The 21390-nt window shown below is 44.8% G+C and overlaps 1 protein-coding gene across 1 annotated transcript in view; it reads right to left on the bottom strand.

The window, feature by feature from the left end:
* SUSD4 (sushi domain containing 4) overlaps positions 1–21390 on the bottom strand; it is a 133962-nt gene that overhangs the window by 53971 nt on the left and 58601 nt on the right. Inside the window, exon 3 of the mRNA XM_040263706.1 lies at positions 3538–3750. Coding sequence (XP_040119640.1) covers positions 3538–3750 — 213 coding nt within the window. The remainder of the gene's footprint in view (positions 1–3537; positions 3751–21390) is intronic.

Genomic DNA, 21390 nt, shown 5'->3' with positions numbered 1-21390 from the left:
TTTTGGAAAGGAAGAGGCCCAGATGGTGGCTGTCCTCCTGGCCTTTAGTCCCTGTACTTACTATTTCAGCAGCCCTGTGCCCACAAGGAGTATTTTCAGTGCTTTGCCAACCCCACAGTCCCCTCTCCACCATATTGGTCACCTCCCCTGTTCCCTGGACCATAAGCATCTTTGCCCCTACTCAGGGACATGAAGGCTCTGTTCTTACAGAAGCAGCTTGGACAAGCAGAGCTATCTCTTAGGCTGGAGGCTTTGGATTCCAGGAAATTAATTCATTGCCTATATTATCAGTTCTGTGAGTTCAAACGTCTATAAGTGAGTTTGCTTGGAATAAACCACTTAGACTGGAGTAAAGTGAGAAAGGAGAAGACTGGTACACGTGGCAGGGTGAAGTGGAGCATAAAAGAGGGAATCTGAGTGAATGCGCCAGAAAATATTTGCCTTAATACCACCTTGCTTCTGTAGAGCACTTTACTGCTATTAAGCATTTCAATGCATTTGAACTTATTTTTCAAAATCTGTGTCTCAGGCAGAACTGGCTGACAGCTGAGAAGATTGGAAGGAGTCCAGGTAACAGTGATAAGACCTGGGCTAGAACAGATGTGTCCCTAAATAGCTATTTAAGTCTGGGAAGACTCTTGGCTTCTCTGAGACTCAGTTTCCCTGTTGATTGAACACAAACTTAATTAGAATGAGGGCTTGAATTATCTGATTTCTGTGAGTCCCTTCAACTCTGAATGTTGATGATGCCATTTGGTGTAACAATGTGTTTTTGCATAGCTGATTAAAATAGGAATTTTGTGATGCAAGAAGTTAGACATAACCTTGTAGAAGAAAAAGTGCTGGCTTAGAACTAGTTACAAATCTGCAGCTTACTCACCAGCTATGTGACTTTGACAAAGTGAGTAAACTTCTCTGGGCCTCAGTTTCCTAAACAGGAAATAAGGACAATGAGACTTGCCTTGTAGGGTGACTGTACATATTAAATGAGATAGTGAATCTGAACATACTTCTAAACTCTAATAACCTATAAACATGTGATAATGTATTACTGTCATCAATATTACCAGCACATACACAAAAATCCATTAGCTCTCTAAGAATTACCTGACAAGGGAAAACAAATGAATTAAGCAGCCATTACTATTCACCCAGCATAAATCCTAATCAGAGAGTAAAGGCCATTTACAAACCAGGGGGAAAAAGTCTGGCTCCTTCCCTCCTCTCTCACATCCATGGAATAGACTTCTATGCACCCCTTGCCCATATAAGCCTCATACAGAAGGCTTAGGACATTAACAATGAGGATTCTCTCCATGGCAAGGGCAAAGAAAGTAATCTCCTTATACAGATCTTTCAAAGACCAACAAAAATCAACATTTATATTAAAAATAATCATACCATCATACTTAGAAAGGAAACACTCATTCTTCCAAACTGTGTAATATGTTGATTAGAGCGCAATATCAGCTAGCAATGAGGAGTCCTGGACTGTCCTTTGGAAACATCTGATCATATTCTGAGATGCTGAAGCTAAAGATCCAATACTTTGGCCACCTGATGTGAAGAACTGACTCCTTAGAAAAGACTCTGATGGTGGGAAAGATTGAAGGCAGGAGAAGGGGATGACAGAGGATGAGATGGTTGGATAGCATCACCAACTCGATGGACATGAGTTTAAGCAAGCTATGGGAGTTGGTGATGGACAGGGAAGCCTGGTGTGCTGCAGTCCACAGGGTCACAAAGAGTTGAACACAGCTGAGCAACTGAACTGAACAGAACTGAATAAAAGAGCTGACTCTTCTCTGCCATCCCCATGTACACAGCCCCTCTCCTATGTGTGGGGCTAAGTGTTAAGGGTTATGCATGCTGACCTATATGATAGAAGTCTCTACTCCAACGTGATTTTTCACTCCCTTTCTTGGAATTACTATGTATTATATTGCCACATACAAGGCCAGAAAGAAGCTCATCTAAAAAGGGATACAATTTTTTTTTCCAGGATGACCAAGTAACAGAGGGCCTTCAACTTTGGGCAATATTCAGAAAGTCTATTGGTTTTCTTTGTTCTCTGATGTTTTTGAGTTCTTCTGAGTTTTAAGTACTGGGTATCTTAGGCCATAGGTTTTAGCAGGAAAGTTTTTACATACAAACTGAATAATTTTTTAAAATTGAAGTATAGTTGATTTATAATATAGTGTTAATTTCAGGTGTACAGCAAAGTGATTGCTATACATGTATATTCTTTTCCATTATAAGTTATTATCAGATATTGAATATAACTTCCTGTGCTATATGATAGATCTTTATTGTTAATTTTATATATTAAATCAACTTTTTCAGGTGAGCTTTTAATTAATAGAATGTTAAAGAGAGCACAACTCGCCTGGACTGTATTTAAGGGGAAAAATAAATTTACTTTTAACATTTTTAATTCTTCATAGTAATTTTGGCTTTTTAAAAATATCTTGAAAATAAAAGTGAAGATAGCAAGTAAACACTTTAGGACTAAGACACTACCATACCGATCCTTCATAATTTCCATAAGGAGGAGCATAATCGATGTTTGATCAATGCTTGTCAAATTAAATTATTTTAAAAGTTTCATAAAGAAGATATACACTAAATCAGAATAAGAGTTTACAAAGCATTATTATAAAAGCTCCATTTGAAAATAAAATCAATAATGGTGTTAAGAGAAAGTGAAACGCACTTCTAATGAACCTGAAGTTCTATGCTTCATGGAAATTTGGAGCTAGAATTACCTCTTGATTCATGCCTATTCCTACTTCAACCTCGCTGATCATCAGAGATATATAAGCCACAATTTGGCATTCCAATTAGTTAAACTCAATGCATTCTTTTAAATTCTAAAAGTATCTTCACAGAGTAAAAACAAACAAGCAAACACACACACACACATATATATATGAAGTTGTTTCAACCAAAAGACTTGGGGATAACTGCTAGAAGTAAATGAATATCTTGTCATGATCAATAAATTTACGGATAACTACTGGAGATAAATATCTACCTTATCAATCTATCATTGCTTGCCACCATCCTTTCTTTCCTTAAATGAATCATGTCTAACGCAGGACTGATAAGGAGTAATTGATTTAATCCTCTGAGTAACATGCATCTTCTGTATCATTATATACAGTTTGGGCTCAATATATTTACTGCATTTTTTTATTGAGTAACATGGAAATGGGTGCTGAGTTGGCAGTTCGATAATAAATGGCCCTCATGTTATCTGAGTTGCTCTTTTGCATTGACAAAAATAGCAAGAAATTGGCTTGTAATTGAGACACAGAAGGAAGACGATTACTCCTGATGCTGAGACGCATTGTCCCCTGCCCCAGCCCTTCCTGAGCATGCATGCTCCTCCATCAGCCTGCTGGACCAGCCCTGAAACAGAGAGCAGCCCCGGGAACTGGTCCGTCTGGCACACAGCCTCGGTACCCCCACGGCCACGAGCAGACCACAGGAGCAGCTTCCATGAGGTGGGGGTGGGGGTGGAAGGGACCACTTTACCTTCCTGCACACAGACGGGTCTGTCACTCGGGATCCAGCCTAGGGTTCCGTTTAGATGCTTCATACACAGTCTCTTTGTAGAGCCCTTCAGTTTGAATCCGTCTTGGCAGTGAAAACGGGTGACAGAGCTTTCAAAGAAAACCCCTCCGCTGGGCGTCCTGAAGCCATTCTCGGGGACGCCGGGGTCTGCGCACACCTGAAGGTCATCGAACCCTACATGGACAGAGAGAAGAAAAGATTCCTCTGAATACACTCTCTGGATTCCGAGGGTCTTCTAGGATAAAGAGCAGATAACTGTTGTCTTTCCGACGCTGTGGGTCACCAAACTCCACCAACAGAAAAACCAACAATGTAAACATTCTAGCGCACGTTACAGGCTGCTTTTTGCTCTTTGCTTAGAAAAGCACTCATCAGTGATTTCAGTTCCACCATCAAGTCTGCCCTTCAAGAAAATTCTAGGAGTAGGGAGATGAGGAAAAGTAAATGACAAAAAGCACTCAAAGCGGTAAACGTCACAACTGAAAAAAGCACTCAAAGCGGTAAACGTCACAACTGAAGTATAAAATGCAGAAGGGAGCCGAGGAGGGAGAGGTGGTCAGGGAAGGAGGAGATGGAATCTGAGCCCAGTATTGAAGGACCCATGGTGAGACTTCAAGGATGGAACCACCTTCGTGGAGGGAGGCACAGGGGAACGGCACACGTGATGGCCCAGCTGGGAGACCTCAGCAGGCGATACCTGCAGAGCAGCAGGTGGCCGACAGCGATACAGAGCTTGCAGTGGAGGCAGGCTGGGGATGCCCACCCTCCCTTGCCTGCCCCTTGCCTGCTGCCCTCGCCCCCATCGGCCAGTCCTAGACCATGTTCCTTGTCCTCTGGGAGGCCTTCTTTATCCCCACTCCCCCCAACCTACCCTCTCTTTGTTCCACTCCTGTAATGTAAACACAGGCTTGTGCTGAATTACTGGGAGAACAGTTGCCTCATACTCTGGGTTATGAGCCCCGAAGGACAAGTTCCGAGATTTCAGGGCACGGCTGGGAGACCCAGGCAATGGTGCGGGTAAGACGTGATGGGCCTGAGCACATAGGAGAGTGCTAGAGGCAGCAAGGGGGACCCCAGAGTTCAAGACAGCCCGGTTCAGGGGCCCAGTGTGGCCTGACAGCTGGGACGAAGGCCGATCCTTGAAACAAAGGTGGATGACATGAGCTTGCTGGCAGAGACCAAGGATAAGGAAGGGGTGCTCTGGGTGCCCACCACTCAAAGGGAAGGAATGAAGGAGACACAGAGAACCCTAAACTCCTGTGCACCATGAAGGCCTTCTACTTCACTCTCTTACAAAATCTTTACTGAATAAGTTCCCAGAACAAATACGTGAAACTCCATCAGGACAAGGGTTGGGGTGCCCATCCATCCCCACCCCCAGGGCAGCTGATGGTCCCCCAGGTGGGAGAGGGTCAGCAACAGCCTGGGCCACCTTAGAAAACCCAGCCCAGACCCAGGCAGCATCACTGGAGCCCTTGGAGGATCTACTTAATTTCCAGGTGATGACCAGATGCCAGCCTCAGGAGACATCTGATTCTCTGCGACAGCTGGACTTGCAAAATGCCCTCAGCTGGTAGGTGATTTTCCCCATCCCAGCTTTCACGGGCTCATGAGGGACTCACCTGTGGTCCTCCCCAACTGACCTGTGACCCTGGACACCCTGCCAGCACCACCGGGTTGAAAGCCACACAGCACGGGAGGGGCCACGGCGACAGAGTGTCCAGAAGCCACGACACGTTCCCTCTGCAGAGAGCACAGGGCTGTGGACCAAGTGGGAAGCCAAGGAGGAAGGCAGGGAAGGCGACAGCAGCCGCATCTGACTCTACCACATCTTTTCAGTGGGAGCAGCTCTGATATTTTATTGAACAGAAAGGTGCTTTGACAAAGGAGACACCACCCAGCCTCAGCGCCCCTCACATGCAGCCGCAGCTCTGCCCCGCTGTGAGCACTCTGAAAGCACATGGTGTGCTCCAGGCCAGCAGAGGGTGACGATTAATACCCATCTGGGCGAGGGTAATATAGTACCAGCAGGTTGCTAAGTGATGGCTTCATGTTTTTATTTCAAAGGAAAAGTAGATTGTCAAGTGTTTCCCAAGTGATGAAGGTTTCCTTCCAAGTGTGGCCATCACAGGGTGGGTTCTTTAAACGTACGTCCATCACGGTACTGAGATGGCAACTAGCAGCGCTGGAATTCCATCCCAGCCTAGAAAGCCCAGAAGCAGAAACATTTAGAAACCTGAGTGGTCTGGACACTTTCTGGCAGGCTGTGGGTGAAAGTCATTCTGACTCACATGCTGTAAGTCAAAGAGAAGCTGCATCCGAAGCTCACCCATGGAAGGGTAAGCTGAGGGTAAGAGGAGGGGGCAGGCCTCCAGAAGACCTGGAGCTGAAACCTCACAGCTGAGCAGACACCAGCCAGTGAGAGGGAGGAAGGGTGCTTGTGGGGAGGTCAGAAGCCGCTGAGCACATTTCAGGGAAGAGGTGGTCCTGTCGGGCTGGGGGCAAGGTGACTGACTGCACAGGTGGAGCCCTGTGCGGGGTGGAGGGAGGGCAAGAGATGCTGGCTGCAGATCATGAAGGGCCACGTGTCTTAGCTAAGGGTTTGGACTTGATGAGGGGGTGAGGGATGGGGTTGTGGCTAGTACTGACAGCTTTGAATAGTGACATGATCGTAATTAGATCTGCAGTTTTGAATGATCTTTCTGGTACCCACATGGACGACTGACTGATACAGACCAAGCCGGAGGCAGGAAGCTCATCAGAAGCGACTCCCAGGCCTCCAGCTGCACCTCAGGAGCAAGAAGGCAGCTTTGTAAAAGGACATCCACTGACCCAGGCTGTCTGGCTGGAGTGGGCCAGGAAGTCTTGAGTTTTAGAAAGCTGTCCCAGCGACTGTGAGACAGCCAGCCCCACACCTGCCTGAGGACCAGCAACTAAGGACTGTGGGATCTCAGGGCTTGAGCTGTAACCGGGTGGGAAACCACGAGTTGGAACCAAGGTGGAGGCAATGGAAGAGCGAGACCAATGGGCAACAATAGGGACACAGACTCACAAAAGCTGTGACTCACTGGGTGGAGGACAGGGTCAGGGGAATCAGGGAAAAGAGGCGTCTAGGAAAACTCCCAGGTTCTGATGTTGATGATGGAGTAGATGGTGGGGCCCTGCACGCGGACTGGGGAGCTGGGAGTTTGAGCTCTCAAGGGTAGCGAGGTAGCGGGGACACCCAGGCAGACACGTCTGGTGATGAGCTGGAGGCTGAGTCTGAAGCTCCACAGTGCCCTGGGTTGGACATTTGGGCATGGGCAGGCACACTGTTCTGGGAACAAACACTGTGAAAGGAGGTGCAGCCCAGGCACCCACAAAGGACCCCGGGAATCCAGGGCCATGGAGAAGGAAGACCTGATTTTGTTATGCAAGCGAGGGAAGGGAAGGAAGGAATGGGCAGCAGTGTCAACCACCACCCACAGACCTGCTTTCTGAGTCTGAGAAGCATCCACTGGCTGGAGACTGGGACACTGGGACCAGAGCCCAGGCGGCTTCAGGGACAGGGAGGAACTGTCCTGGGGGAGGGTGCCTGCCTGCTGATGTTTGAACGGGGTGGGGTGGGTGACAGTAAGCAGGGGCTTCTCTTTCCAGACACTTGGTGTGAACAAAAGAGCATAGGGTGGGAGTTATCCGGGATCAGGGTCAAGGGAGGGGTTTTATTGTAAGAAAGTTTGAAGATGAAAGAGACTCCAATATGTCTCTACATAGCAGGGAGAAAGAAAAAAGGCTGTGGGTTGGGGAGGGGAGTAAAGGGGAGGCCGGTGGGGTAAGTTCTCCCCACCTGAATGTGGGTGGGGAGGGAGCCTGAACCACTGAGGCAGGAAGGAGAGTTGTGCCAGAACCTCCAATGAGGGCGGCACGCACCCCATAATGTGCTCATCCTCCAGGACTTAACAGCGTCTCCCCCTGGGAGCCTCCCTTCTTCCTTCAGAGTCTGAATGGGAGGCCTCTGTTACCATCTAGGCACCCGGGCTGTCCTCGCTTGGAGCGGCCCTTGCCTTGTTATCGCTGGTCTACTGAGCTATCTCTCCCACTGGGCTGTGAACTCCTAGAAGGGGTAGATAGGATCTTAATCTTCACCTCCTCCTATAGTGAGTGTGGGCATTTCACAAGTGCTGCTAGTGAAAGATGGGTGGCTGGCTGGCTGGATGGACGAACAGATGGAGAGGATAGGTGGGTGGGTGGATAGAAGACAGGTGTGTGGTGGGACCTCCCTGGCAGTCCAGGGGTTAGGACGCCATGCTTCCACCGCAGGGGGCATGGATTTGACCCCTGGTTGAGGAATTAGCACGGCCAAAGAAAAAACATAGGTGAGTAGATGGATAGAAGATAGGAGGTGGGTGGATGGAAAGATAGAAGATGAATGGATAGAGAATGAGTAGGTAGATGGATGCGTGGATGGACATGGACATGGGATGGATGGATGGATGGACCTGGGTGGATGGACATGGACAGAAGATGAATGGATGGAAGGCGGGTAGGTAGGTGGGTGAGGGAGTCACACGCGCTGCTGGACTCAGGCAAAGGTCCCTGCCCATCCCACCAAAGTCATACCAGTCGCTCTGATAGTCCCAGAGGTTTTTGTGTTCAACAGACAAGGCAGGTGTGAAAGTTGTCCCCCAGCACAGACACACTCCCAACACCCTCTCATCTTCCTCTCTCCTCCCAGCTTGAGAAGACTGCATTCCTTATATTTTCATAATCTTCTTCCAGTCCACATCCTTGAACACCTCAGCCCTCCTCCTCCGTCTCCACTGTAAAATCTAAGGTAAGTTTACACTAAGGATTTGATGGAGACATCTGTGCCTCCCCCACCTAGCACACACACACTTCTTGGCCAATCACCCCTCGCTCATAAATGAGCCATGCCACCTGCTGAGTCCTAGGCACAGATGCTTCAGCTTCTCACACTGCCCTGCCCTGGGCCACAAAGCTATTCTCTCTCAGAGAAGGACAGATCATTCAAGCACGAGCTGAAGGTGCAGTCCTGACCCACTGGAAAAATGACCCCTGCTCTAATAAGAAAGTGATGAGGGTGTCATGGAAATGACAATGGAGAACAGCAGAATTTCCCAATGACTCCAACTCTGTGCTCTCTCTGTACTTGTTCTTTCCTTTTAAAAAGGACATTCTCACCCCCTTTTTCTGCTTTCACATCACCACAGCTAGCCTGGGACAGCGCTGATGACCAGGAGGCTGTTGGCCCTGGGATCCATCCCTTGGCACAGAAGAGGGAAATGAGTACAACTGGTAAAAAGAGAGGAATCAGAAAATGAGATGGTATAAGAAGAAAATATTCTTCATTTTGGACAACTAATCCTATTGAGCAAGATAGTAATTTTCTACGGCTTGCCACAGCTTCAGATTTCACTTTTCAAATTACCCCCTAGCGGATCGGTTCTCAGCCCGGGTCATTTTTCTGTGGCGCTGTTCTCTTAATGTCTTTCTGCAATGTTGATCAGCCCCATCAGCTAACACATCCATTAAGGAGGGGTGGGCTGCTTTAGGTATTAGGGAAGATGAGTGGAAAATAACTAGTGTGAGCCTGCTCAAATAATCTTATCCTAGGAACCATACTCCTAAGGTCCCAATTGCTTTGTCTCCTATTCTTCAAGTTCTATGTATGCTTTGGAGCTAAGTAGCCAAAATGTGGAGAAAAGAGTTCATAGAATAATTGCCAATATGTTTCTTTGTAGGGGAAGTGGGAGGAAAAGGGAATATTCAATTTTAATAAACCCCCAGAAGCTGCATTCCCTAGCAGTTCCTTCTAAATTCTATTCAGAGTGCAACACCTATCTATGAGACAGTGATGGTTAGTTTTATGTGTCCACTAGACTAAGCCACGGGATGCCCAGACAGTTCGTCAAACACTTATCCTAGTTGTTTCTATGAGGGTGTCTCTGGAATGAGATTAACTTTGGCTGGATAGACTGTGTAAAGCAGATTGCCCTCCCTAATGTGGGTGGGCCTCACCCAATCAGTTGACGCCTTGACTATAAAAGGGAGAGGAGAAAGAATTCTTGCTCTCTCCTGACTGTTTCAGCTGGCACATCCATCTTCTCCAGCCTTCAGACTCAGACTGAGACTGGAGCTTACACTATGGGCCCTCCTGGTTCTCAGGCCTTCAGACTCAGACTGGAACTGAACACCCTCAGCTCTCCTGCATCTCCAGGCAGCCAACTGCAGATCTTGGACTTCCCAGACTCCATACTTAAGTGAGTCAATTCCTTAGAGTGTATGCATGTGGTCTCCCTCCTGTGTGTTCTGTTTTCTCCAGAGAACCCAGAATAATTCAGACTTCCTAAAGGTACTCACGCACTTTACAAATGTGAGTGACATGAATGCTGACTGTCCCCACACTTCAGGGGAAGCTATTTCAGAACCCCTGAGTTCAGGGTATAGTGGCTCATCCAGGTGGTGCGGGTATAGTGAGGGGAGGCAACACCTGGAGCCTGGCCTGGGGGTCTGAACAGCCTGGTGTAGCATCTTGGCCTGAGGTCCCCTCTGGTGCTTTCTCAGCCTGTGTCACACACTTCAGTCCTGGCTTCTCTATTACTGGCACTGACTTTCCTGCCCAGTGTTTGTGAGCCCAGAAACAAGTCAAGGGTAGGATTGTAATTTGGACTCATTCTCAGTGGCATTGAGAGAATCGCCGTCTTCACACACAAAGAAATGCATCCAGCCTCAGTCTCATTACGAGGTCTTGACACTTCTGGTTTGGTTACTTTTGAGTCTGTTGAAACCTACCATACAGTTTTCCTGTGAGCGACAGAAGAGTCTTTGAAAAGAATCATAAAAATGAAAGAGGTGTGAAAAGCAATCTTTTGGCTTATTATAACTGAAAAGTCATATCCTAGAAAGGAAGAGTGTATCAAATGTAGTCAAATCAATTTTGAACTGGGGCTGGGTTTCCATTTCTCTGTAAACTGCTCTATGAGTCTTTGTGGGGAAAGAAACAGTATATAGATGCAAAAATTGATTTTTTATGCATTTATTTAGTGAGAAGGTCCTGGGGCTAGGGAGAAATGGGCATCCCTGCTGAAGTTTAAACTGACACGTTTGCAAATTTTAATTAGAATCGAGAGCAACTCCCAAGCCTCTCCCGCTTGCCACCACCACCACTCCTTAAAGCACCTGCTATCAGTCTCACACAGTAGGCATTAAAATCACCCTAGCGGTCTCTGGTCTGACCCCTTTGTCTCCCAGGGGAGGACACCAGGCCTCAAGTGTGAGTCTGGTCACTCTGATGGCTAATTGCAGAGCTGGAACTAAAACCTGGGTCTCTGACTCACAATGCAGGGCTTCTGCCACTGATGATGCCTTTTCCTGTTGTATTTCACATTTGTGAATAATTCAAGCCTTCATGACATTATGAACTCTTTGACGGAAAGAATATGCATAAGTGTTTCCGAGTCCCCCACACCTATTAAAACAGGACTGAGCCAATAGCAATGGTGAAACGTTTAATGATTCGGTAAGACACACTCCTCGTGGTTCCCCCAAAGCTGACACCTCCCAGTGCACAGTCTTAGCATCGACGGGCTGGGAAGCCATTCTTGTTCCCCCAAACATTCACAAATCCAGACAGTCAGCCACCAGACATCCACTGACCATGACCGGGATCTGTGAACATTTCCGGTGATGGAAGATGCCCTTGAGGAGATCACAGCCTAACTCCATATCAGTTTCATAAAACAGAATTGGTCCTGGAGAGTGGAGTGCATATTGCCCTCAACAGTAACAGAATAAAGGGAGAAGGATGTGGGTAAGCTTGAGGAAGTCCCTCTTGACCACGTAAGGGCTTTTTCCCCATTAGATGTGAACATTCCAATTCCAGTTGCCTTGGGCTGAAATCTCTCTTTTTCTCATCATCAATAATGTGGACAAAGTTTCTTTTAAACTAGTAAAATATCACTGTGCTTCAAAACGCATGTTTATACCAAGAAGGAAACCTTTCTGCCCCTTAGAGAAAAATCTTCAAAAAATACCTTTCCTATTTTTAAAGATTCTGAAAGTTTTATTACCTGGGCTTGTTAAATTGTAAGCACAAGCTAAAAGGTGAAGGGAAGGTCCTGAGGCTACGCTGATGAGGGGCCCCTTTGACTATCGCCTTACTGCCAACACACCCCTCACCTTGACCTTCCTCACCATCTCAAAAATTCCTTGCTCTTAGAACTATCTTGGGCTTCCCAGGTGGCACTAGTGGTAAAGAACCTGCCTGCCAATGCAGGAGACAGAAGAGACGTGGGTTCCATCTCTGGGTTGGGAAGATCCCCTGGAGGAGGGCATTGCAACCCACTCCAGGACTCTTGCCTGGAGAACCTCATGGATAGAGGAGTCTGGTGGGCCACAGTCCATAGGGTCTCAAAGAGTTGGACACGACTTGAAGCGACTTAGCACTTAGAACGATCTTATTTTTAAAATGAACACATGTATTAATAGCCAGTCTTATTCCAGAAACCGTGTGAGCTGGTGTTGTATCTGTAACAAGGTATCAGCAATGAAAAGAAGAGGAAGAGAGAAGCAGTATTAAAGAAATCATATTAAGCAAAACCTAACTAGCAAATAAATCAATTCTCTAACATCAATATTTTAAAACACAATGCTTCTGCCCATAGGTGACCTGATAACATAAAACTGCCTGATGTGCCAGAAGTTTCCAGGCACTGGCAGCCAACTGCACATTTGGACTGGTCCATTCTCTGCCCATCAGCCTGTGAGAGGCTCCTGACATCCCTTCAAGGTGATGTTCCCCTGCCAGATGAACGTCAATGGATGTTCCTTCTGACCTGAAACTCTAGAGAGTTTCTATGTATTCTAGGGGTCTGTCCTGTGCCAAGGTCCGGCTCAAACATTCAGAGGATCCTCCTCAGTGACAGACAGTTTAGGGACTGCCAAACATGCTCCAGGAAATGCTAGGGGGTCTGAGTAACCCAGCCCCCAAGGCTGCCAGAACACCTCAACTCTCATGGAGGTGGAGGAAAAAGTAAGCTTATCTCAAATGAACCCCCCTTGAGAAGAGAAACTAGTGTGGGTCACAGAAGAACAAGAGGAACTCCCAGAGTCGGAAAGTAGTAGAAAGAACAATTTAACAATTTCACATTGTTAGAATTATAATTAAAATCAATGGGAAAATGTAATTTGCTTTATAAAGATTCATTTATAAATGAATATCTCCATAATAAGATCACTAGTGTTTCTTTACATTCTCTGTTCCAGTCTAAATAATCTCCATGTTTAGCAAATTTTCAGCTCTTTGTTTTTAAAAAACAAGAAGGGAGAGGGTACTTAAAAAAATAAGAGATGGGGAAGAGCGAGTTATAATCTGTGTTTACATTCATTTAGTCAACAAATAGTGCTGGGTGCCGAGAGAAAAGAGCAGACGGTGCTTACTCAGCAGATGACGTGAACTGGGACTTCCTGCAGAGCCAGCTGACATCAAGGACCTTGAGTTTTTGATCTACAAGCCATGGCCTTATATTAGGTCAGGAAATCAATTTTAAGAGTCATAACCAACACTTTTTAGAAATGAAAGAGAAAGGAAAGGTCAGAGTACATCCTCCATGGAAAGGGTGAGTACTGTTTTGTGTGGTTTTATCAGATCTGTTTGTGCATACATGCTGGTCTGCAATGTAAAATATATTCCTTTCAGTGGTTCACAATCAAAGAGATTTGAAAGACACTGCTTGAAATATACTTCACCTTACTATTCTATGTGAAAACATAAATTTACTACAAATAATGGAGTAGATGCTTAAGGGCTCAGGTTCTGCAGTGAGCTTGGGTGCTTTGAATCCTAACTCTACCATTTTCCAGGTATGTAACCTTGGGAAGGTTACTTAACCTCTGTGTCTTAGGCTGCATGCATGTTCAGTTGCTTAGCCGTATCTGACTCTTTGCGACCCTGTGAATTGTAGCCCGCCAGGTTCCTCTGTTCATGGGATTTTCCACGCAAGAATACTAGAGTGGATTGCCATTTCCTCCTCTAGGGGATCTTCCCAACCCAGGGATCCAATCTGAGTCTCCTGAGTCTCCTGCGTTGGCAGGCAGATTCTTTACCACTGAGCCACCTGGGCTTCCTGTCTCAGGTTGCGTTACATATAAAATGGGTATTATAACAATAGTGCCTACTTCTAGGGCTGTTGTGAAATTCAAATGAGATGTAAGTACATGTAAAGTAATGATTAGCACATGGTAAGTACGCAATAAATATAGGTAAACTGTTAAGTCATTACATGCAACCAGCTCCTTAAAGAACAAAACCCTATAGCTTCATAAGGAGCAATCTCCTAATTTCTTAAAACTGAGAAGTGAAGTTGCTCAGTCATGTGTGACTCCTTGTGACTCCCTAGACTGCAGCCTACCAGGCTCCTCCGTCCATGGAATTTTCCAGGTAAGAGTACTGGAGTGGGTTGCCATTTCCTTCTCCAGGGGATCTTCCTGAGCCGGGGATCAAACCCAGGTCTCCTGCATTGCAGGCAGACACGTTACCCTCTGAGCCACTGTGGAAGCCCCCTAATTTCTTACAGCGACCTTCATTTCCAAGCTTACCTTTTTTCCTAACTTGCTGGAGAATTAAGCGTCTTTGAAAATCACTCCAAGACATAGGAGCAGGAACAAATATATCTAGAGTCCTTCTCTTTGTCAACTGGATAAGTCATAAAACTGTCAATGGTAACACACAAACCTCCAGAGAATTGCACTCTGGTTTCTTTAAATTAAGAGCCAAGCTTGGAGGTGAAATCTGAGGGCCAGCAGCCTTCCAGGCACTGACAGCTCTGGCTTTTGTTCTAGAGACAGCAGTCCAGCCCATCCCTAATGGAAACCTCCCCCAGGCTCTCTTTGGGTAAGCAATCAAGCTGCAAATCACCCCGATTAGGCCACAGTGATGTGAACATTCCCTGGTACCAGTGAGTCAAAGCAAAACCCAACAGAAAATACCAAGGACTCTAAGATTTATGGAGAAAGAGCTCAGGGCCAAAGAACAGGTTTAAGAGACGTTTTCCAATAGGAGACAACACAAAGAATTCAACAAAGGAACTCAAAGGTTTCTAAAATAATTTGGTTTGTGAATTTAGTGTTATGTCATTTCATAATTCAGCGCGTTATAACTTTGCATGTTTAAGAGGTATCTGGGGGGGAAAAAGGGAAGCTGATTACTGTTACCATTTATTAGGCTAAACAGATTTCTCACTGCAAAAATAGTATCCCGTGGGAAATACAGCAAAGAAACACCAGCAAGCAAGACCAGGCTAGTTACTATAGTAATATTTCTGCCATACCAATAGCAAGACACACTGTTTATTATAGCAAATTTATACTAGCAAGATACCACTTAAACCTAGTTTTCTGAAGACCCAACAATGAGTTGGGAGATACAAGATTTAGCTAGGTGGATTGAAAACTCAGTATTTTGGATTGCATTACTCAGAAGCTATACTGAATACTGCATACACAGTTATAAACATAATAGCAACTTGGATATTTGGATGGTAATCAAGTTAGGTAACATTTCCCAAGAAATGGTGAGAATGTTTTAATGCTTCAAGAAATATCCAGAATGAATATAAGTCGGCTATGTTTGAGCAAGTAAATGCAGCAAAAATAAGTCTTAATAGCATAATTTCAACTTGATTAAAATGGATAAAGACTACAGATGTGGCAGTCACAGTGCTCCCCATTTGATGCCAGAACTGATATTTTCCGTCTCTTGATTTAATTCGCTTTGATTACCCAATTATTCCTAAATCCTTTCACTCAGTTTCAGCTCCAATAAAACTGATAACAATGCTAACTCATAATGTGATTTCACTCTCATCTCATGATACTGCTCCATAAAAGCATGCCCAGCAATGTAATAAAATTATTCCAAATTGTGATATTATAACAGGAAAAAACAGAGTAAACCTTTATCTATTTGAAAATAAAGCAAGCACAGAAAACCATTCATCAGAAAAATCTGAGGATTTCTTCCATCAACTGGGAAGAAGAATGTAACACGGTAGTATGGAAATGTCACAGTGGATATAAACTTAACCCTTAGGGTGATCAGTTGACTAAACATTTGAATAAGGTATAGATACATGTAAAAACTAATAAGTTAAAAATGTGGCTCTTTTGGAAAGCAAAACCTTATTATTGAGTGTAACGAGGTGACCTTTCTAGCCAGCTCTGTGATCCTGGATAGGTAATGCAATCTTCCTGAGTTTTAACATTTTATCATAAATGAGGCAATTAAATGATTTACCTCTTCCACTCCCAAATTCCATTACTAGTGACTTTTTGATAAAAATTGGTGCAGTCTCCCCAAGCACAAGCACTCAGGCTGAAGAGGTCCATATGACGATTCATTGTTGTACTGAAAAAAAAAATCCTAGAACACACTTTTAAAACGCCTGTGGCTATTTGTTGTTTTTTAAAAATCAAATTTCCTTCACATTAAAAGATGCTCAACATCACAAATTATCAGAGAAATGCAAATCAGAACTGTACTGAGGTATCATCTCACACAAGTCAGAAGGACCATCATTAACAAGTCTACAAATAAATGTTAGACAGAGTACAGAAAAAACGAAATCTTCCTACACTATTGTGGGAATATAAATTGGTACAGCTACGGTGAAAAACAGTACAGAGCTTCCTTAAAAAAAAAAATCTAAAAATAGAGCTACCATATGATCTAGCAATCCCATTCCTGGGTACATATCCTGAGAAAACTGTAATTCAAAGAGATACATGAACCCCAATCTTCACAGCAGCACTACTTACAATAGCCAACACATAGAAGTGACCTAAATGTCCATTGACAGATGAATAGATAAAGATGTGGTTTGCATACACACACACTCGAATACTACTCAGCCATAAAAAAAGGATGAAACAATGCCATTTGCAGCAACATGAATGGATTATCACAGTAAGTAAAGGAAATCAAAGACAAATATCATATGATATCACTTATATGTGGAATCTAAAATATGATAAAAATGGCCTTTTTTTACAAACAGAAACAAACTCACAGATTTAGAAAACAGACCGAAGATTACCAAAGGAGAAAGGGGAGGGGAGGGATGAGTCAGGAGTTTGAGATTACCAGATACAAACTACTATATACAACAGATGAACAACAAGGTCCTACTGTACAGTACAGAGAACTATGTTCACGATCCTGTAATAAACTACAATGGAAAAGAATAGAAATAAGAATATATATATATATATATATATATATATATATATATGTATGACTGAGTCACTTTACTGTAGACCAGAAACGAACACAACATTGTAAATCAACTATACTGCAATTTAAAAACCTTGTTGAAATAAAGAGGTAATTAAAAATCAAATTATCTTTCTTTTCTGTAATCAACAGCTTTAGAGCAATACAAAAACTGTTTTCCACATGGAGAGAACTTTACAATTTACACAGTGTTTTACATACACAAATCTCATTTCACCCACACACCAACCCCCTGAGATCAAGATAACAGTTTGATTGCATTTGCTTTCACAGCCACCATATAAAAATCCAACTGTTAGTACTAACTTTTTTAAGAGTACTAACCATCTTTTTCACTGACAATGAGTGAGTGAGGGAGTGAAAGTTATTCAGTTGTGTCCAACTCTTTGAGACCCCATGGATCATACAATCCATGGAATTCTCCAACCTAGGGGATCTTCCCAACCCAGGGATCAAACCCAGGTTCCCGAGTTGCAGGAGGATTCCTTACCAGCAGAGCCACAAGGGAAGCCCTGATAACTCAGCTGGTAAAGAATCCGCCTGCAATGCGGGAGACCAGGGTTCAACTCCTTGGTCCGAAAGATCCCTTGGAGAAGGAAATGGCAACCCACTCCAGTATTCTTGCCTGGAGCATCCCATGGACAGAGGAGCCTGGTGGGCTATGGTCCGTGGGGTCGCAAAGAGTCGGACACGACTGAGCGACTAACACTAAGCCGTCTTTCCAAAACACTGCGTATTCCCTCTCTTCAGTGGTTCAATCACCAACTAGAATCCAGATCATCTTCAAGGTTTCTAATCTTCATTTATATTCTCAAATGCCACTGGGGCTTTTTCAGCATGTGGGGATAGGGAGGGAGAGCAAGATACAAAGTGAAATAGAAGATGGAAAAGAAGCTGCTGGCTGAGTGAGGGCAGGAGCGTGCAAGAACACTGTCTTCGTTTACCACCAAGACGACCTTCAGTCCTATTAACAGGTAAACTTCAGGACACGCAAGTAACAAAGAGCTCTGTTTGAGGGTTTTTATTTCTTTCTTCATTTTTAAGAGGATTGTGTGCCTGCTAAGTCGCTTCAGTTGTGTCTGACTCACTGTGACGCTATGGACTGTAGCCCTCCAGGCTCCTGTCGATTGGGTTCCTTAGGCAAGAATACTGAAGTGGGTTGCCATGCCCTCATCCAGGGGATCTTCCCGATCCAGGGATTGAATCCATGCCTCTTATGTCTTCTGCACTGGCAGCGGGGTTCCTTACCACTAGCGCCACCTGAGAAATGATTAGTTCGAGGAAAATCTTGCTTCCATCACCTATATAAAATCACCATAGGACATGTGCCCAGATGTTCCAGGAGCCACCATTTCTGTTCTGTCCCCCTGGGATTCAGCTATCTTTGGTCAAAGCCACACTTCTCCTTGCTGGAATCTGTGCCTGCAAATTCTAAATCTGAATGTGTTGGGATCATGTATTTAAATAGCAATGGGTTTGGGGGACATTTTAATTTTTTATTGGAGTATAATTTCTTTACAATGTTGTGTTAATTTCTGCTGTACAATGAAGTAAATCAGCTTTATGTATACACCCCCTTCCTCTTAGACCTTCTACCACTCCCATTCCACTCCCCTAGGTCATCACAGAGCACCAAGCTGAGCTCCTTGTGCTATACAGTAGCTTCTCACTAGCTATCTGTTTTACACATGGTAGTGTATATATGTCAATCCCAGTCTCCCAATTTGTCCCACCCTCCCCTTCCTCTGTGTCCACAGATCCATTCTTTATGTCTGCGTCTCTATTTCTGCCCTAGACATACGTTCATCTGCAATAGCAAGGTATTTAAAATTAAAAGTTTTATCACTGATCTCCCTTATAAGGTTATTTAAGTCAATGGGATCTTTATAAAATTATCTTGAAGACGAATGAAACATTGAAAGAAAGAGTTGTTCAACCGTGTCCAAGTCTTTTTGATTCTATGGACTGGAATAGAATGGGATGCTCCAGGCAAGAATACTGGAGTGAGTTGCCATTTCCTTCTCCAGGGGATCTTCCCCACGCCCGGATCAAACCCCAGTCTCCTGCATGGCGGGCGGATTCTTTACCAGCTGATCTACCAGGCAAGCCTCATCTTTATGCAGGCATATATAAGCTGGAGCTTGTCAGCAATACAGAAATTAGAGAAAAGTTATTGTTGGGAGGAATCTTTGAAGTCACCTAAATAGTTTCCCCCCTCATTTTCTAGCTGAGAAATGTGTGACCAAAACGTTTAAATGACTGTTCAGACATACACGGTGAATCTCTTAAGCACGGGATTAGAAGACAAAGGCCAGATTCCTGATCCAGGCTTCTTCCTATTTGGAGGGCAGAAAGCTAAACTCCAAGAGGAGTTACACTAGTCTGCCCCCTGCTGGAATGGGAATCTAAACGTGTTGGCACCTTTACCTCAGACCACCACCAAAATTTACCTCCAGGAAAAGATATAAGAATCAGATTGTTAAATCTAAAGGATTTCCTCTTATCTAGGATAGCTGTACAAATTCATTTGACTAGACTTGCAGAGTATGTGGTTCTTCTCTGACTATAAAAATTGGGGGAGCATTGCTCTTTTGATGCACAGAGTTGGTTTTTTTTTTTTTTTTCCTCTCTCCCTCTTTTAGAACCACCTCAGAGAACAGCAGGCTAAGACATTAACAAAATCTCCCTGCAACAGGCCAAAAGAGCTTCGAAGGTGAAACTAGAAAGAAAGAGGTAACCTAGTACACATACATTCCCAAGTATCTCAGGAGTAGATCAGCTTCCTTCTTCCGAACAGCGGCAAAGTATCCCATTTATACCTTGTACTGTGATGTCTACCTACTCATGATCAGTTTTTTGTGTGTGTGGCAGAAGCAAACTTAGGCTAGATAAAGCAGGACGGGGCCAGGGTCAGGGAGACAGAGATTCTGAAAGGCTTCTCTGAGGCTAGGAGGGGTTGGGGGCTGCACAGGTGGGACTCCAGGGCCAATAGCACAGGCACCCGGGGTCTTGCTCAGCTTTGAGGGGTGCTGTGGGGGCAGCCTGAGCCCTCCTGGAGGAGCAGAACTGGAAACCTGAGCTGGAGGTACCCAGGCAGCTGAAGAAGGGGTGGTAACACAGCAGCACCTGGGTGTTTTCCTGGCCTAGCACCGCAGAAGCCCAGGATTCTTGCGGGATCCAATGAGTGTGGTCATGGAGGAGACTCCCACACCCGCCACGAGATACACACACACACACACACACACACACAGAGGCACATAGACACATAAGACTGAATTTCTCATCAGCCGGGAAATTAGGAGCTCAGAGCAAATGACATTTGCTTTAGACAAATACAGGAATGTGCCACTTCTTCCCTCTTGTCTCCACAAGAAGCCTCTCTCCTGGTATGTGAGTTTGCTGAGAACACAGATGAGTCACCCCAGTGGCAGTTATCCTAGAATGCACAAAGCTTGGGTGAGGGTCATCCCCAGGGATAAGATGTATTCCGCCAAAGGACTGGTCTTTTGGGATAACCCCCTGACATGTCTTTGACTGGCAGAGTTTCCTGATCTTATTCTATCATTCACAAAGCACAGGTAATCTGGACTCCTCACATGACCTATGTTTTATAAAGCATCACATCAGTATCCCCAGCATCTCATGGCTGAGTTGTAACATCCGGTGTGCACACGAACTCCAGCACCAGGGCGTGCCTGGGATGATGGGATGGCCTCCCCTGTGGTCCATTGATGGCAAGTTAGAGGTGGACCTTTGACTTGAAAAGGCTGCACATTTTATCTTTTACTGTGGCCTGTGGTCCTGAAGGGTATCCCTCTCCTTAGGCTAAACAGGCGCTGGCACGGTGCCTTTGACCAATTGGAGAGGCAGGGAATCTAAATGGTGCCCTGGTGTCAGAGCCTACTTCTGCTGAGATGCTTAATGGCCCAATGTTTTTACAAGCACAGCTGTGCTGCTGTGGCCTTGGGCTGCAGCAAGATCATGCTTTCCTGGACCTCCCTGTTGGTCTAGTGGTTAAGACACTGCACTTCCAATGCAGGGGATGAGGGTTCAATCCCTGATCAGGGAACTAAGATCCCACATGCTGTGTGGCATGGCCAAAAGATAAAAAATAAATAAGTAAATAAAATTAAAAACAAAAAGAATGTACACTCCCTGTATTACCCTTCTACTGGGGATCCTTGTCTAAAATTTCATAGCACCCCAGTTTGCAAACATGTTAGTCACACAGCATTTTCTCAGGATCACCTATATATTTGGCACGTGGACCAAAATAATTGTTAGTATGTGTTCATATGATAAAACTCTCTGAATCCATTAAAATTACATTCTGAAGACTTCCTGATCATTCAGTGTTAATGATTATGGGACAAGTCCCCCCATGCATGTGGACATACATGCTCAGTCAGTCAGCCATGTCTGACTCAGTGTGACCCTGTGGACTGTAGCCCGCCAGGCTACTCTGTCCATGGAATTCTCCACACAAGAATACTCGAGTGGCTGGCCATGCTCTCCTCCAGGACGTT

This window comes from Oryx dammah, unplaced genomic scaffold (assembly GCF_014754425.2).
Source record: "Oryx dammah isolate SB20612 unplaced genomic scaffold, SCBI_Odam_1.1 HiC_scaffold_21, whole genome shotgun sequence".
In the NCBI taxonomy this organism is placed as follows: Eukaryota; Metazoa; Chordata; class Mammalia; order Artiodactyla; family Bovidae; genus Oryx; species Oryx dammah.
The sequence above is the reverse complement of the archived record's forward strand: the minus strand, read 5'-3'. Positions and strand labels throughout refer to the sequence as shown.